At 44.9% G+C, this 16826-nt stretch overlaps 1 protein-coding gene across 1 annotated transcript; it reads right to left on the bottom strand.

Moving 5' to 3' along the window:
• Positions 1–4251: 4251 nt before the first annotated feature.
• snai1a (snail family zinc finger 1a) lies at positions 4252–7526 on the bottom strand. Its single transcript, XM_054784697.1, has 3 exons — positions 7275–7526; positions 6368–6886; positions 4252–5940 (listed from the first exon to the last, which is right to left on the bottom strand). The coding sequence occupies exons 1-3, from the start codon at positions 7348–7350 to the stop codon at positions 5756–5758; spliced, it is 780 nt and encodes a 259-aa protein (XP_054640672.1). The 5' UTR covers positions 7351–7526; the 3' UTR covers positions 4252–5755.
• Between the last annotated feature and the right edge of the window lie 9300 nt (positions 7527–16826).

Below are 16826 nucleotides of genomic sequence, written 5' to 3'. Positions count from 1 at the left end.
GGACAGCTGACGGGGCTGGGGGTGGTCGTTCTGCAGAAGAAACGCAGCACTTGATCTTCTCGAGCTTCTCAGCCCAGGCTGCTTTTTTTGGAGAAAGTAGGCCAATGTAAACTCCAACTTCCTGCCGGCCTTGTCTCAGAGGGAGAGAGATGATCCTTCTGCAAAGAGGGACACATGCACACACACACACACATGCACACACGTGCACACACACAGATAAATAGAATTTGTGCAGAGAGTGACTGGGAGAGAGAGGGAGCGAGGAATACACAAACATGACGGGGTTGAGGAATGTTAAACACATGGTTTATGGCATAAATAGCAGCCACTTTTGGTAAATTACAGTGAGTGTTTTGGCACTGTGAAGCACACAGCAGGAAAACGCTCTCAGGTTTCACATTCAGGGCCTCTGCGCTCCTCAAGGAACAAGCCGTGTTTTCATTTCTCTATAAAAAGGCAGAAATAAGTCCAGCAAAAGTTTTAGGGCTGAGCTCGGGCCGAGTAAAGCTCAACTGCTTTTGTGGCAACAGCAGCGGGAGAAACGAGGCGGGATTTCAGATGAAAAAAAGATGACATCATGAGCACTATGAGGTGAGGCGGCGTTTCAGAAGACGTAGCGAGTGTTTTAATTCACATCTTCCAGAAGCAAAGATGAGCGAAGACAAAAGTCTTACAGCAAGAAGATGTTCCTGTTGCCAGCTGACATTTTGAAAGTCGTCCTGAACTAACTGGCAACAGCTGAGCCCATTAAACACAACAGCGAGGCCGTCGTTGCCAAAAGTGAGCCGCCGTCATTGATTTCAAACCCACGGTGGACTCGTTGCAGATGTCTGACAATCATTCATGTCTTTAACATATGAATGTGTGCGTGCGTGAGGCTGTACGGCAGTTGTCCTGCCGGGGGGGCCGCACACATATCCCTGAGTCAGGAGGAAATAAGAAACTGCCGTGGAACAGTTTACCTCACTCTGGGTTGGCTCGGCTCGCCTGGGCTTCAGCCCACGCGGCCCGACCGCCTGACTGGCGGGCTGACTTAGCGACGGACGGCAAAGGGAGCCACGGGAATGTGAGCTTCCAGTCTGCGCGCTCTCTGACTCATTGTCTAGAACGACAAGTTCTACTCTCCCGGATGAGGAAAGAGTACAAACAAACGACACGTATGCTGCAGCCATGACAGCGTTTGAATTCCAGATCAATTCCAGGGCTTTGGTGAGCATTCATATTGATGGGAAGGTTGGCAGTGTCAACAGACTTAACGTTGCTTATCATGGGGGATAGGTTCCCAAAATAAAAGTATCCAACTTGAATGGTTGATTCTATATGTTTTAAGGCTGTAAAAGCCCTCCCCACATCCACTTTGTACACTTTTGTCAGACAGGCATGAACATTTTCTCACTTGTTTAAACACTCTCAAAAAGTTCAAACCTTCCTTTGAATTTGAATCATCAACCTACAGGTCGGACACAAGGAATGACGAAGTGACTCACGCGTATTTCACTCCCGCGACCGTGCCTTTTGTCCTGGCGCCGTTCCGCTGTACTCTAGCGTTTTGGGTGAACTTACAATCTAGGGCACGAAGGAGATTGATTGACAGTGGTCTACAGCCAATCAGGACGCGGAAAACAATGGGCGGTACAGACACTCAACTTCCCACAATGCAGTTGTTCTTAAAGGGCCAGGCTCGGCCTGTAACGGCGTTCAGATGCTGTCATGAAAAAAAGCACAAAAAAATAACAGAATCTGCGAAGGGGGGGTAACAGCGTACTGCGGTTAGGGTTTGCGCTGCTGTAGAACAGGGGTGTCCAAAGTGCGGCCCAAGGGCCATGTATGGCACGCAGTAGTTCTAGTATTGGTCCTTACATTTTTAGTTGTAAAAATACAATTAAACAAGGTAACGAAAAATAACAACAGTAAAAATGGAAAAAAGAGCAGGAATTTTACAAAAAATAGTCATAATCCAATATAATGAGGGGCCACAGCGCGTGGGGACCGCGGGGTACCGCTTTTGGACAAGCAGTGCTGTCAGTAAAACGTCGCAAACATCGGAAGAGGTTGCCAGACGTACGCAATCTTCTACACCACTCAAGATGTGGATGAAACAAAACCACGTCTGTGACCACTTTTAGCCTTTTTTTAGTCTGTTCATGTTCTGTTCTGTCTTTTTTTGTTGATTGTGTATTAATTTTACATTCTTTACTGTTATTTCTTGTTACCTGCCAGGGGACTACAGATGGCAACTAGCGCTTATCTGGCATATTTACGTCTGTATCGTCTGCACATGTTCATCAATGTGCATCGTTCCTAATAAATCAAGAAATATTAAAGACTAAAAATGTCACTTTTAAAACAGTTTAAACAATTTAGCATGGGTGAAAGTTAGAATATTACAATAATAAAGGCTAATTATTACGACAATAAAGACGTAATATTAAAAGAGAAAAATGTACAAAAAGAAAGTCAAAATATTTGTCAAAAAAAGAGAAATAAACACAGCAAAAATGGAAAAACAATCCAAAAAAAGTGTAATATGAGCAGAAAAGCTCATTCCTACTAATAATGAGATGGGAATTACAAAATGTAAAAGCGGCCCCCGCCTCCTTTCATTTGTCAGTCTGCAGCCCTTGGAGGAAAAAGCTTGTGCAGCCCTGCTGCAGAGCTTCACTGCACCACACTGGGAGTTGTTGTTCCCTCATTCAGCTACCTTATTTAGCCACACAACGGGGACACAATATGCTGCATATTTCTTCTAAAACACCCCCCACCATGATGCAATGCAGTTGCACGAGACTGCAAACGACTAACTGGATGGAGATGTTGCAAGGGAATCTTCTTTAGGGTTCACGTTGGCTTCATTGAACACAGAAGTGGGTTTTTCATCCCAATCATAAGAACACATCGTACCAACTGAAAGTTACACGGGGGGGGAGCGGAATTAAAGACACGACTCACTAAGACTTGATGCAGCTGGAAGTCAGCATCCTTTCATGTTTTTTTCCTATTTATTGCTAATGTCACTATCTTTATGTCTTCCTTGTCCGTAACACTGCAAGGGTTCTAGCGTCCTTGCTTAAGTCCTAGTTCCTTTTTGATGTCTTTTTGAACACTTTCCTTCAGGGATGCTTCCACAGATCGCCCACCGATTAGTATCAGCCGATTTCCATAAATAACACGTGATCGGCATACGCCAATGAATGGCTTTCAAAGCCAATTATAAAAACCCGTGGCCGTGCGGCGGCCGCATGACAGTTCATGGCAAGACAACACAGACATGACATGAATGTGCGCGTGCGCTGTGTCACGTAGGAGCCGACAAGGAACGCACTTTGTCCCGTACTGCTGCGAGAATCAACATGTCTGTAAAACCTCCAATGATTTCAGTGACAGCTTGATCGACATCCCAAGAAGATCAGGACTCCCCTTGACCGCCACCCAAATCTAGCCGCGGACAACATACGTACACAAGAACGGACAGGAGACAGTGGACAGGGATACGGCGGAAGACAAATATAACGCAGAACCATTTCTGAGGTCTGATTTTTTGGAGGAGGCATTTTTGTGATGCAAAAGTTACTCTTTTCAACGCATATTGTTTTGAGAAGACAAACTCTTTACTTCAATGACCCAGCAACTAAGCGGAACTACATTCCTCGTCACGGAAATCCAACCAGAACCGGACTCAAGGGACCAAGTGGGGGAGGGGGTAAAGTGGCTGTTGATGTACTACACTCCTGATGGGGGTGTCATGTCCAAAACGCCCACCTATCCCTTTAAGCCCACCTTAAACAAATAAAGCATCCCAACATCCGGTACACCTGCAACACTTGCAAGATCCAAAGACATCTGCATTAAAAAAGCTCAGCTGTGTTATTCTTGTTACACTGAAAGGCATTTCTCCCAAAGATGAAACCACGGACTGTCGGTGTACCTGATGTCACGGCCGTGTTTGCACAGTGGCAACAGCGAGAAGTAGACGGCAGGTGGAAACTGACAACAGGTGGGCTCATCGGTTCGCGTCCGTCATGCCGTGTGCTCACCTGCACATCTGCAGAGCTGCGCTTCCAAACAATGGCCGGTGCGCTCCACACGTGCGATATCAAGATGCTGACGTGCCGGTTAATGATTAGACAGACCTTGTTTAACCGTAACGTATCAACCGCTTTCATTTCCACATCACGGCAGGTGCGACACACCGTGGCTCCTCCACCACCCAAACAAGTATTAATAAACATAAATTACTTTATTGAATGCAAATCACAATCGTATTTGACATATACACAAAATAGTGAACACACAAGCAGGGTACGCAATGGAAATAAGACATTGCACGATAAAACGCCGCCACAAATGTTGAGGACATTTTCAAATTGTCTTGATAAGAGGCAACCATGTCTTCATGGTGTAAACTCTGCAAATCTTTGGTCCCAGCCTTTTTGTGAATACTGCAAACATTGATTAAAGCCACCAATAGTAATGAGGTAAAGAGAAAAAGACAAAAGATAAAGACACAAATCATTTCACGTATGGCTTTGACTGCTATTATTAACACTGTGGTAACCTTCAGTGCAGCACGTTTTTCCTATCAGATTAAAGGTGTCGTCAAAATACAGGCTTAAAGGGATAGGTGGCATTTTTTCACGGGACGTTGTATGACACCCCCATCACCGTGTGGTCCGTCAACAGAGACTTATCCCCCCACACCCACTCGGTCCCCTAAGTCCAGTTCTGGTGGGATTTTGGTGAAGAACGTAGTTGCAGGAAGAGGCTGGGGTTTGTCTCCCCAAAACAACATGCCTTGAAAAGAGTGATACATTTGCCTCCTCCAAAAAAATCCGACCTCACAAATGGCTCGGCGGCATATTTGTATCCCTGCGCACTGGCGCCTGTGCGTTCTTGTGTATGTGATGAAGACGCCGGGGCGCCGCGGCCATCTTGTTTACATGTGTTTTTGTGATGCAAATGTATCACTCTTTTCAACGCATGTTGTTTTGCGAAGCCAAACTCTTGACTTAAACGACCCAGCAACTAAGCGGAACCACGTTCCTCGTCACGGACCTCCGACCAGAACCGGACTCGCGGGACCAAGTGGGGGGGTGAGTCACTGCCGGTGTACTACACTGCTGATGGGGGTGTCACACAACTTCATGCCAAAAAATCCCTACTATCCCTTAAGATGATGCTCAGCTCTCAGAAAGACAATTTTCCTTTGTGAGGACACGCTGCGTCTTTATTTAAAGCAAGGGCGATGGGCGAAGGTCACTGCCGGAGCACCTGTTAGCGCCTCGTCTATCTACACCACAGCACCAGGGACAGCTGTGTGCGCCATGGCTTTTGTGTGTGTGCGTGTTTGGAGGCACACTGAGAGGTTTATACCACCCACGCACCCCTACCTCTCAGCAGCTGTATCTGGGCTGTGATCCTGAGCTGTCCGGCACCAGGACGGAGACAGGAAACAACACCTTTCAGCCCAATGAGTTGAGTACATATTTGGTCTTTGGAATGCACACAATGGCAACAAAGGGGCTGATATCAAGTAGAGTGTCCGCTCGGTTCAGATTTGGTCCAACAGCTTCAAGCCAGCATGGAAAAACTGCACAGAAGAGCTAAGAGGCTTGCACAGCCGACATCCCCAATGAAGACTACATCCTTCCAGGTTTCTTAAAGCTGCTATTATCATGTCTCCCTGTCCGTGGCCACAAGTTCTCCACTATCCTGAGCTCGGGGCTTTGTCCCGCCACATCCGGCCCCCTGCGGCGTCTCACACCGAGGCGGAGCAGCACCCCGAGGAGCTGTGTTTCTGCAGCAATGACATGCGGCTGAAGGTGCGAGAGCAGACGCCGCACTGGTACTTCTTCACCTCGGCGTGGGTCTGCAGGTGAGCTCGCAGATTGGAGCGATCGGCGAACGCTCGGTTGCAGTGAGGGCAGGAGAACGGACGCTCGCCTGCGGAGGGCAACACAAAAAGAGGGGAGCGTGTTACCATTCACAAGGACATCCCATTAACACCCGACTCCCGCAAACGCTGTAGATAATGAATAAATGCATGGAGGCCCGACCGCATTAGCATGATTAAATCAGAGCCAAACGAGATTAGCACGCTCACAAGTTGCTGCAAGTACTCAGTGATAAGACAAGAGTCATTTGAGGCATTCTTCAAAGCTTTGTCTCCATTCTGCCGTCTTCCCCAGAAGCAACCACAGGATCATTAGCGAGGGACGCATTGTTGTTGGCGCATGAAACACAATGAGCGATCAATGAGGCCACAGAGGGCTTCCCCGGGTGATTGCGTCTGGTGAAGACATTGCATTGATTGTCATGGATACCACACCCCCCGCCCCCTGACCCGCCACCCTGAATGTTGGAGGCTCACCTGTGTGTGTGCGGATGTGCCCGCGCAGCAGCCACGGCCTGGAGAAGGCCTTTCCACACGTGGTGCACACACAGGGCAGGGTGTGTGAGCGGATGTGCATCTTCAGAGCCCCCAGGCTGGTGTACTCTTTGGGGCAATGTTTGCAGAGAAAAGCAGGCCTGCTTGCTGTGATGGGGGCCTCCCTCTCCTCCTCTTCCTCTGGAGGACTGGCGTGGGCCATGACACCGGTGCATTTCATTCGCTGACGAGGGGCGTACGTGTGCACGGGTTCCGGGCTGGGGGGGTCCGAAGTGCGGCCTTCGTCCTCCTCGCCGCTACTGCTGGCGTTGCTGCTGAGGCTGGATGGGGAGCTAAGGTCCAAAGGGCCTGGGGCGGTGGAGGGCTCTGTTTGGGAGGTGGGTAAGTAGAGAGTGGGCAGGACACTGAGGTCCCACACCAGACCGGTTGTCAAGCAGGTGGCAGCGGAAGTGTTGTTTCCTGATGAGAGCTCAGCGAGAGGATATCTGTCCAGTGACGAATCTGAGAAAAACAATCATTCAGAGAAATGAAGTCAAATAAAGACAAAACCCGTCCATCTTCCCAGTCAGATGAGCAGTTTTTTGGGGCGTAAGGTTGCAGCTATTGGAAGGCTTCATAGGCCGTTTCCTCCCACGTCCTCACAAGGGCTTGTTGCATGAATGGAGCTCTGTCTGCTGGCAGTAAAGGGGGGAAAGCGCATCTAACGGGCCACAACTCGACTTAGAACTTAGTGGATTTGTATTTTAGCACATGAATGAAGGGTAAAACCAAAACCCTCAGCATTTACAGAACATGATTCACGGTTCTTGCATCTACGCTGGAGACAGGGGGCTTTCCAACAATTACGTAAGGGATTCTTAATACTCAAATAGAAGACTTCAGCACTCACCATTTTGATATTCCAGTTCGCTGTAGTTTGGCTTTTGTTTAGCAAAGTACTTTTTAACCAGGAAAGACCGAGGCATCGTCCTTCTTGAGTGTTCAAAAACAGTGCGTAAAAGTATCCACTGGTGGCGATGGCGCGCTGTTTGGAGTGAGTAGGTTAACTCAAATTATCCTCTGCCAAGTTGGAAACATTAAAAAAAACACCTCTACAGATGGTCCAATAGTCCAAAAGCTGGAGAGAAATTCAGCAGACCAGTAAGCATGCAGCTTTCATGCAGAATGACTAAATGCTGGCCTCTGTTCTGAAATACTGACATAGGCGGCAGGGGTGTGCTCACCCCGAGGGCCCTCCCCACCTCCTTCCACGCCTCCTCCTCCCACAGTGCTGCTCTGCTATGGAAGAAAAAGCCGTCATCCTTGCACCCCTCTCCACAACCCAAACATGAAGCTCACAGCGTTTGCAGACAGGATTCCAGCGGTGTTGACCTGCAGACGGGCCGGGGTGAAGGAGCTCGGCAAACTATGCAAACACATCAGCGTGAATTACTGCACCATTCTCGCAAGACGTGCCAGCACGCCAGCTATCTCAAGCACTACTTGGAATACGCAATGCGTGAAAGTGGTACCTCACCAAGCAGCTGCAGACACTGGTGAGAAACACAACGCAGAGAACGCAGAACGCAGAACAGACGAGCAGAAGTGTTGAATTCACACGCACAACAGATGCCTCATTGATGAGTCTATAAATGGTAGGAATCATATGCTGTGGCACACAGTCACCAGATCACATTAGCTGAGGAGCTGGCCTGCCGTGGCTTTATGAAGAGCAAAATGACATGATGTACGCAGTTCAATGAGATCCAGTGCAACAGTACCGAACAGCGATATCACCAGTGAATGATGCCACCACTGACACATTCATTTCATGATAACTGTGGCTGCAGTCTTACCTTATTTAGCTGCATGCAAAACATAAGAAACATCCCTCAGTATGATGCAGCGCAGTTCCACACGGCTGTAAACGACAGCATTACTGTAAGGCCCACATTTTAATACAGATCCCGCACTGCAGGGGTGTCCAAAGTGCGGCCCGTGGGGATGTTGCACTCATTTGCTTTGTCACCTGAAGAAAATGTAGCATACAAGGTGTCCCTAACGAATGGACATATAATATTAACATATATTATACAAAAAATGTTTCATTTCATTCAAAATAAACAACACAAATTCAACAAATAAAAAATGACAAAAATACTATATTAGATATTTCCATATACTATAGCAATATAAACAAATATAACAATATGAATAAAAATACAAATATATCAAGATCAATTACAATGAAAGAATTAAAAAAATCCATTTTCATTGATCTCATGTAGTAATATTAAATAAAACATTTTAATATGATTTTGAAAAATGATACTATAATATAAGCATTTTGCCCATGTGTTCAGACTTTCCATTAGATTACTTTTATCATCCTTAATGCACAAAATGCATCAAACTGGCGACACACGTCCTTCAATTTGTCTGTCATTTTTCTCAGTGGAGCAACTTTAGACGCCCCTGCTGTGTTGGCTCGCTCTCGCTAAAATATTTGACGGCCAACTTTGTGTTGGAAGAATCAAGTTCATTCTATGGCAGTCTGTGCCACCAAAGCTGCCTGAGTTGGAAATGTACGGAAAACTCTTCAAGTCCAGAGAGGATTTGTTTCATGTTTCTTTTCATCTGTATTCACTATAAATGCCTCTGACTTTCTGGGCAGGCCTGTGGAATTTTAGGCAGGCGTTTGCCATTAAGCTCAACTGTCAGTGCCGAGGTAGTAGAAGGATAGTTTACTTGATGTTGTTTAAAACATGTCACACTTTATTAGCGTAAACAAAGAAAACACTTGACGTGAAGCACATGCTGTCAATAGGGACGCCCTTGTTGGATGACGTTGTTTCAAGTGGAGCAAGCGCACCCCCTGGCGGACAGAAGCGGTAGTGAAACATCACCTCAGTCATTGGGAACGTCCCTCTATCAGGACGGTCGTTGTGTTTTTTAAACGTTTGGAAAAAAGCGCAGACTGAATATTTAAAAAAGTATTAGTAATCTTTAAAGCACTGTTAGACATCACACCAACACGTTAGTCCAAAGATGTTTTTAGTGGAAGCTTGGCTTGCACTGCTGCCTTAGAAAAGGTTTAGTTTCCGCATTCAGATCACCCGCATTAAGTCCTAATTGATTCGTGTGCTCATTTAACACACATGTTAATACACATACTTGTGTTTTTTCCTTTGGTGTGTAATTTGTTAGCATTGGGGCAAACCGACAAGTATGAAATACACTGTATGCGCGTAACTATCTTGCTCTTTGACCAATCCTCAGTGCTGTAAGTAAGAGTGTGGACTTTTATTGGTGGTTCGTCGTGTGGGTGGAGACAGAGGCGTAGCCACTGATTTCCCATTGGTGGAATATTTGAATTACAAACAACAGCTCTCCGCGTTTACCGGCGTTGAAGATTCGCGGACTTTTGTCAAAATCTAACATTTACCGAAAGACAGTCGGTGAAATTGACAAGCATTAACATCAGGTAAGACTCGCAATCTGTTCAGGTGCTATTGTTCACAACAAGATTGATCGTAGCGTACAGTTGAACTGATCAATCACACCAACTTATACTGTATAAGCTAATCATATCGGCTATGGATCTACACATACATGCATGTTACTTTATTGCAGATTGTCTCATTTTTATTTTGTTGTGTCTATGAAAATATGTATTTGTAAATGTAATGGTTGTAGCGCTTTGATGTTATGAACTGTTAGTAATTATTATACTTTCATTAATGTTATTGATTTAATTCAGTAACATTATTGTTGTCCCGTGCATCGTATTGTTGTCACTGAACATTAATGTTAATCTGCAAACCGCTCACATTGGAAGACGTATTAAAAGGCTGGCGTTGCTATTTCTTCATGAAGGACCCTCCCCATGTCTCGAGACGGATGGACCCGAACAATGAATTTCTGGGGGGTGTGGCCTATTATTCAAACTCGATGTTTCATAGGACATTTTAGCCAGCTGACTGCAAATAAAAACTGCGTGTCTGTTGGAAAGATGATGAGAAATCAAGTTTTTGCAAACTTTAAAAAAGAAGATCGTTGTCTTGTGTGCATGAGACCAATCAGTATTTGTAACATCCTCCTCAGTTCAACAGAAGAGGTCTGGGAGAAGCAGCGATGTTGAAAAAACTTGCTCGCCTGCTTTTCGGAGGACAGGAGGCCACCCCTGAGGATGTCCAGTCTGAAGAGGTCGTGGAGGAAGAATGGCTTGTGGTCAGTCATCAAGGTTGGTTCTTCTTCAGCCACATGAACACGTGGAACTACTGTAGATATTTGCAGTACACTTAGAGCACACTTCATACTGGCAAAAGGATCATTTCTCAGACGGCATTTCCATTTTTACCTTTTCTCACGGTCGCCCATGTAGCGCACTGCTGTTTAAGCAGCATATCCATCCATCCATCACGCTGCTAATTTGCTATTAGCCCTTTTAGGGCTGTGATGCGTTAGCATAATGGTTGGAATTAGCATCCATCCATCCCTCAACCCCCAATCTGTGAAGTTGACATGCTAACCAGACTCCCACCGTACAAAGAAAATGACCCAATGGCCAAAGAAATTACCCCAATATTGACCCCTTTCAACATGTTAGAATATTTCATGTTTCCAAAATATTCTGTAATCATGTGCTAAATCATACAGCTTGTTTTTAAATGGGCCGCGGCACAGTTAAACAAGAAAAGTTTTGTAAAAAATACACCAGAAAAGTTTAAGTCTTCGCATAATAATGCCCATAAAAATGCACGTCATGGCACGTAACGCAAAGCTGAGGTGAAGCTTGTTTGTTCTTTAAAGGAAAAGCGCACTTTTTGGGGAATTTTGCCCATCATCCACAATCCTTACGGGAGACATGAACGCATACGTCTTTCTCTTTTCTGTGCGTTTGTAAGATATAAAAACAGATAAAAAAGAGCCAGCTCATTACTGCACGTGTGGGACTCGCTTATTCCGCCTACAAAATCGTCTGAAAAAGTCTCCAAAAGAAAAAAACAACTTAACATGTTCTCCCATTTCTGTCTTGTTTAAACACCTTCAAAGTTCAAATTTCCTTTGAATTTTAATGATCAACCTACGAGGTTGGACACGAGAAATGATTAAGTGACTCGTGCGTATGTCACTCCTCTGACAGTGCCTCTTGTATTTTGGCTGTACCGTTTTTGTGTCCGTGTTAAAACATATCGCTCGTGTCTTTGTATTTTCCTCTTCATGAACCAAAGATTCGTTTACAGTATTCCGTAATGGTGCCCTACAGCTGCGTAACTTCCACCTTCCTTCAGCATGTCCACAAGTCAAATTCTTGTGCGATGGTTAGCTTCCTCCCCTGCTGTTTGGGTGCAACCGCAGGTGCCGTTGACGGTGCAGAATGTTTGGTCGACATCAAACTTGCACACAAACAGCACTTCAGAGTCACACTGCTCGCGATCCAACATTTATGTCAACTTGGCAAGGCCGACGCATTCCATCCTGCACAGGAAGGCACCGAGGAGATTGATTGATGTTGGCCTACAGCCCTGTAGCCAATCAGGACGCAGAACACAATTAGAGATGGCATTTATGGCTCTTTGAGGGAAGGCGGATCTCGGTGAGCCGTTTCTTTCAAAGAGCCGTGCAAAAAAATTTACTCATTTGGCTCATTTTAAAATGTATTACATTTTAAGAAGCCAGCCTGGCCGTAACTCATTTTATTTTGGAAATAATCGCAGGGAGGACAGAATTGAGATATCCCACCAATATGAGTTTGAATTATTCATAAATGTGGATTCTAACCTTATTTGTGGATTATTGTAAATATTCCACAGGGTGGCGCCATAACACGCTGCTTTGACGGTGACGTCATTATTTTGAGTAACCCTTTGTGCAAGTTCTGTGTATGTGTGGAAAGCAAATAAGCCATTTAGGACGCAAATAAAACAAAAATAAAATAAATGTGTTCCCTAGCGGACCTTAATGTGTGGAGGACAGAAGGTGACGTCGGCGGTTCAGAGTTGAGTTTTAGCTGGTTGTGCTTTATGGCCCCAGCAGTAGCCCGTCTTATTCTTATGATGATTATGTCATCATTATTGTGCGATCAGTCTGGCCCTTGTCTCGCCAAACAGCGACACCTATTCAAGAGAGTTTTATTGTCATATGCATAGTAAAACAGCAGTTCTACTATGCAATGAAATCTTATTCTGTTCATTCTCCCAAGAAAAGAAAGAAAACACAAGAAAGAATAAGAACATAAGAAACATTAATACCAATAAATTAAGCAACAAAAAGAAGAGACATTCATACAAATAAATATACAAATAAATAAGTAATAAATAAATAAAGTGCTATGAGTGTGTGTTGCGTGCGGCGTGTGTGAGTGCTTGGTTGAGAAGCCTGATGGCCTGTGGGTAAAAGCTGTTTGCCAGCCTTGTGGTCCTGGACTTCAAACTCCTGTAGCGTCTGCCTGACGGTAGGAGTGTGAATAATGAGTGTTGTGGATGTGTGCTGTCCTTGATGAGGTTGTGTGTTCTTCGTAGGACTCTAGTTTTATAAATGTCTTGCAGTGAGGGGAGGGCTGCCCCAACAATGTTCTGTGAGGTCTTGATCACCCGCTGGAGTGCCTTCCTATCACGTGTTGTACAGTTACCGTACCAAACAGTACCTAGTGGCCAGTGTAGAATGCAGCACTACATTCACAATCAGAATGCTTCGTCTGCATTGTGTTTGTATTTGACCTCATTTAGTTACTTCATTTTGACATTTTAATGCTTGAAAATGTTCCATTCAGGCCAAGAATGAGTACAATTTGCTTAAATATGCATGCATCAAATACGGTACTTTGTGAAAAACCAGGATAGAGTGAGGGTGCGCTCTAGCGAGTGACAACTGTACGTCCTTACTTCCAAAACATCCTCATTACGGTCTATTGTTCAATCAACTTGTTTCTTCGTAGAGGCACCATCCGTTGGGGCCCAGAGTGTAGCGGCCCACACCGTACCCTCAGACACCGCCGCTAATACACTTCCTGCTACACAAGGACATCCGGATGCAAGGTAAATAAATGAGAAAATGAAATGTGTTCAAGTGAGATGTGGATCATCACCTTCTAGAGCAGGGGTCACCAACGTGGTGCCCGCGGGCACCAGGTAGCCCCCACGACCACATGAGGTGCCCACAAGGCTGCTTTTCATTCAGGTGTTCAGTTAATAATGAAAGAACAGTAGAAGGAAATGCATTGTGAAATACAACATGTGAGTTGTGGACACCAGCATTTTGTTCATGTTCTGGTAAAACAAGCATATTCGCTTTGTTTGGCTTTAAAATAAGCTCTGAAAATAAATGTTAGAAAAATGAGTAGCTCTTGGCCATTTTCATTTTGTAAAAGTAGCTCTCACGAGGAAGAACGTTGGTGACCCCTGGTCTAGAGTATTTTGATCAGGGTTTCATCAAGAATGACTTCTATGTGATGTGTTTCTGTCAGCGTAACAGATCCAGAGAGCAAGCAGTCCACAGATGAAAGCGGAGGTGCTGCCAGGAAGAGTCGAGTAATCTCAGCATTGCTTTCTCCACCCGGAGCTTTGCAGGAGCTCACCAAGTTGACCTGCGTGACAAAGTCCTGCACGTCCAGCCATCACATGTCCCGAAATGCTATTCTGCGCCAGAATCGTGTTCGACAAGGCTTCCAACACCACTCCTTCCCTCTCCAACAGCCGGGTCACCGCGCCCTCGGCCACTGAAGCTCTGCAAGTGCGATGAGTAAATAGCGTAGCCTAAAAAATTTGCTGTAGTTGAGTATTGCACTTTTTTTGGGGAATGAATTGGCAGCTACGCTCCAACCATCTTTATTTCGCACCATAATCATTGCTTTTAATGACATGCACTATTTGTGTGGATGCATGTTGTCCATACAGATTGTATCTCTGAAGTGATTTGTGATGTGTTAAATCTTTTACTTACATGTATTTGTGTTAAAAGAGTAAAAAAACAAAAACAAACGTAGATTACCCTTGCAGCATGTGCTTTATTAACATCAATTCAGGATGTGGAAATGGCTTCCATTGTTCCCCCGCTACATCGCCGTTCACCTTTCGTGCGCATTTTTAAGTGCAATTTTGCATATTTTATGAACGTGCATTGTGTTGTGTGTCCTTGTGGTGTATTAGCGAGATCTATGGGTGCTCTGTTGCATGTGAGTGTTATTGTATTTACCACTGCTACCAGTAGAGGGTGCTGTATACTCATGTGGGCTCCACCTCCTCTCAGTATGTGTTTAAATGTCTGTAACAGCATAGTAGGAACCCACGTAGACAATAGCCTGCTAAATATAGAGCCACAACAGTCCTGATTGGCTGAGGGAGAACCCGCCCATTGTTTTCTCGATCCTGATTGGCTGTCGACCATTGTCAATCAATCCCCTTCGGCCGTTTCCTGTTGTGGTCAATAGTCGCTAGCAAACTAGCTAACTGTGAGCTGCTTGCCAACTGCCAATTAACAGTAGAAGAAGAAGCTAACCGGCTAAATGAGTTGGACGATGGCAGGAGCAATATGTTTGAACAAGGATACCAAAAAGCTACAGCTGAACGACGCCAGGACAAACTGTCTGTCAAACCGACTGTCAGAGGAGTGAAATACACGTGAGTCACTTAATCGTTTCTTGTGTCCAACCTAGTAGGCTGATCATTAAAATTCAAAGGAAATGTGAACTTTAAGGTTAAACAAGACAGAAATGTGAGAAAATGTTCATGACTGTCTGAGAAAAGTGTATCAAGTGTATGGTGGGGGCTTTTACAGCCTTAAAACATACAGAATCATTGGAAACAAACACAGTAGGCTACTTGGGGGATTTCACTTATTGCGGGCTATCTGTCCCCCGCCATAAACGAGGGAAGACTGTACCTGCAAGTGGGGGGGATTTAATTGGGTGTGAGGTCATCATACCAGCTGTGTTTCTCCACATTTCGAGATGTGAGGGGGGGTTGTACTTTGCACAACCTGGTTTATATTCAGCCGTAGTGAACGTGGAAGTTACTAACAGGAGTATATCTTCTCGCTGCACGGCAGCTAAGAACACACACTTCCACTTGTACACTCGAAACATTTCACATTTTTAACTGACATGCTGACATTTGTCAGTGACCAGCTGAAGACACCCCCGCCTGTCTTTTGTTGTTTTCCTCTTCCCTTTCTTTGCATGTTTTTATGTCCCAACTTAAAATCATGAATGGTTACATGTGTGTTTGTTCTGTCCCGCTCTTGAAGAACTCGTTCTGTTCACGTGCTTCACCAGAAGATTTAGATCTCCACCAATCAGTGACACCCTGTGCGGATGGAAGCAGTGTGTACCTTTTATCGAATGGCCGTTTCTCCTCTCCTTCTTTCCTGTTCTTTCTAAGTTGTGCACCTGATGGCTTTGACTTTGTATTTTCCATGTTTTGCTGACGCAAATGAACAGCACTTTTACCATCATCTCCCACCGTAACCGACTAGCAGTCAAGGCTAAACCAACTCACAGTTCCTTCCCTTTTATTTCATATTTTCCGAGTGAAATAACATGTTTGAGACTCTTGGTCTCCGATATAATTCATATAATGTAATATAAACTATTAAATATGTTTTATTTTTGAGCAATTACTGTTGTAATTTACGTTATTTACATTGTAATTAACCTGAGGGCTGAGGCCCAGCGGCACCTGCTCCTCCCTTCTTCTTTGGTTAGATCCACATCACGTGGTGGACGTTTGACCAACATGGGGGCGCGAGTATCTCGCCTGTAGGGGGCGCCCATCTGCCACACATATGTGCTGACTTGATGAGCATTAGTAAATGGGAATTTCTTTTCTTTCAAATGCCGCCCTGGGCAGTTGCCCATGTGGGCCATAGCTAGAACCACCAAGTCAGAGTCCACGCCATCCAAAAGACCAAGCTAATGGCTGCACAAGTAGCAGTCATGGGACCAGATGACGTCATGGCGTCCAAGGCAGGGTTTAATGGTTTCATGGTTTTAATTCATCCTGAACATGCATACAAGTCAAACAGTAGCACATCACACAATACAGTTCACAGTTTTGCATGTCCAAAAAGGAGTAGGAAGAGCAAAGCTTATTTAATCCTACCCCTCATCAGTTTCACATCAGTTGCAATACATTTATTCACCTCTTGTTCTTCCAAGTGTACTTTGTAGGTCTACATGACAATGTAGTGCAATCATAGCCAAGGTTTTTACTTACTAAAAGGAAGCTACAGATTGATGATAATAACTGATAAGATGGTGGACAGAATGGTAGGTTGATGATGAGGGAGTACAGACCATGTACTCTCCACAATGAAGAGTTAGTAGTCAGTGTAGTAGTGGTTAGATATACTGTAGTATTTTATGTACACAGTAGTTCAGGTCTCTTCTTCTTTGTATTTTGTGAACATCAACTGCTTGTACTTTTTCTTCAAATGGCTCATTGTTGTGCCTTGTTTGAGTTCC

Source organism: Dunckerocampus dactyliophorus, chromosome 8, assembly GCF_027744805.1.
Source record: "Dunckerocampus dactyliophorus isolate RoL2022-P2 chromosome 8, RoL_Ddac_1.1, whole genome shotgun sequence".
NCBI lineage: Eukaryota > Metazoa > Chordata > Actinopteri > Syngnathiformes > Syngnathidae > Dunckerocampus > Dunckerocampus dactyliophorus.
The sequence above is the reverse complement of the archived record's forward strand: the minus strand, read 5'-3'. Positions and strand labels throughout refer to the sequence as shown.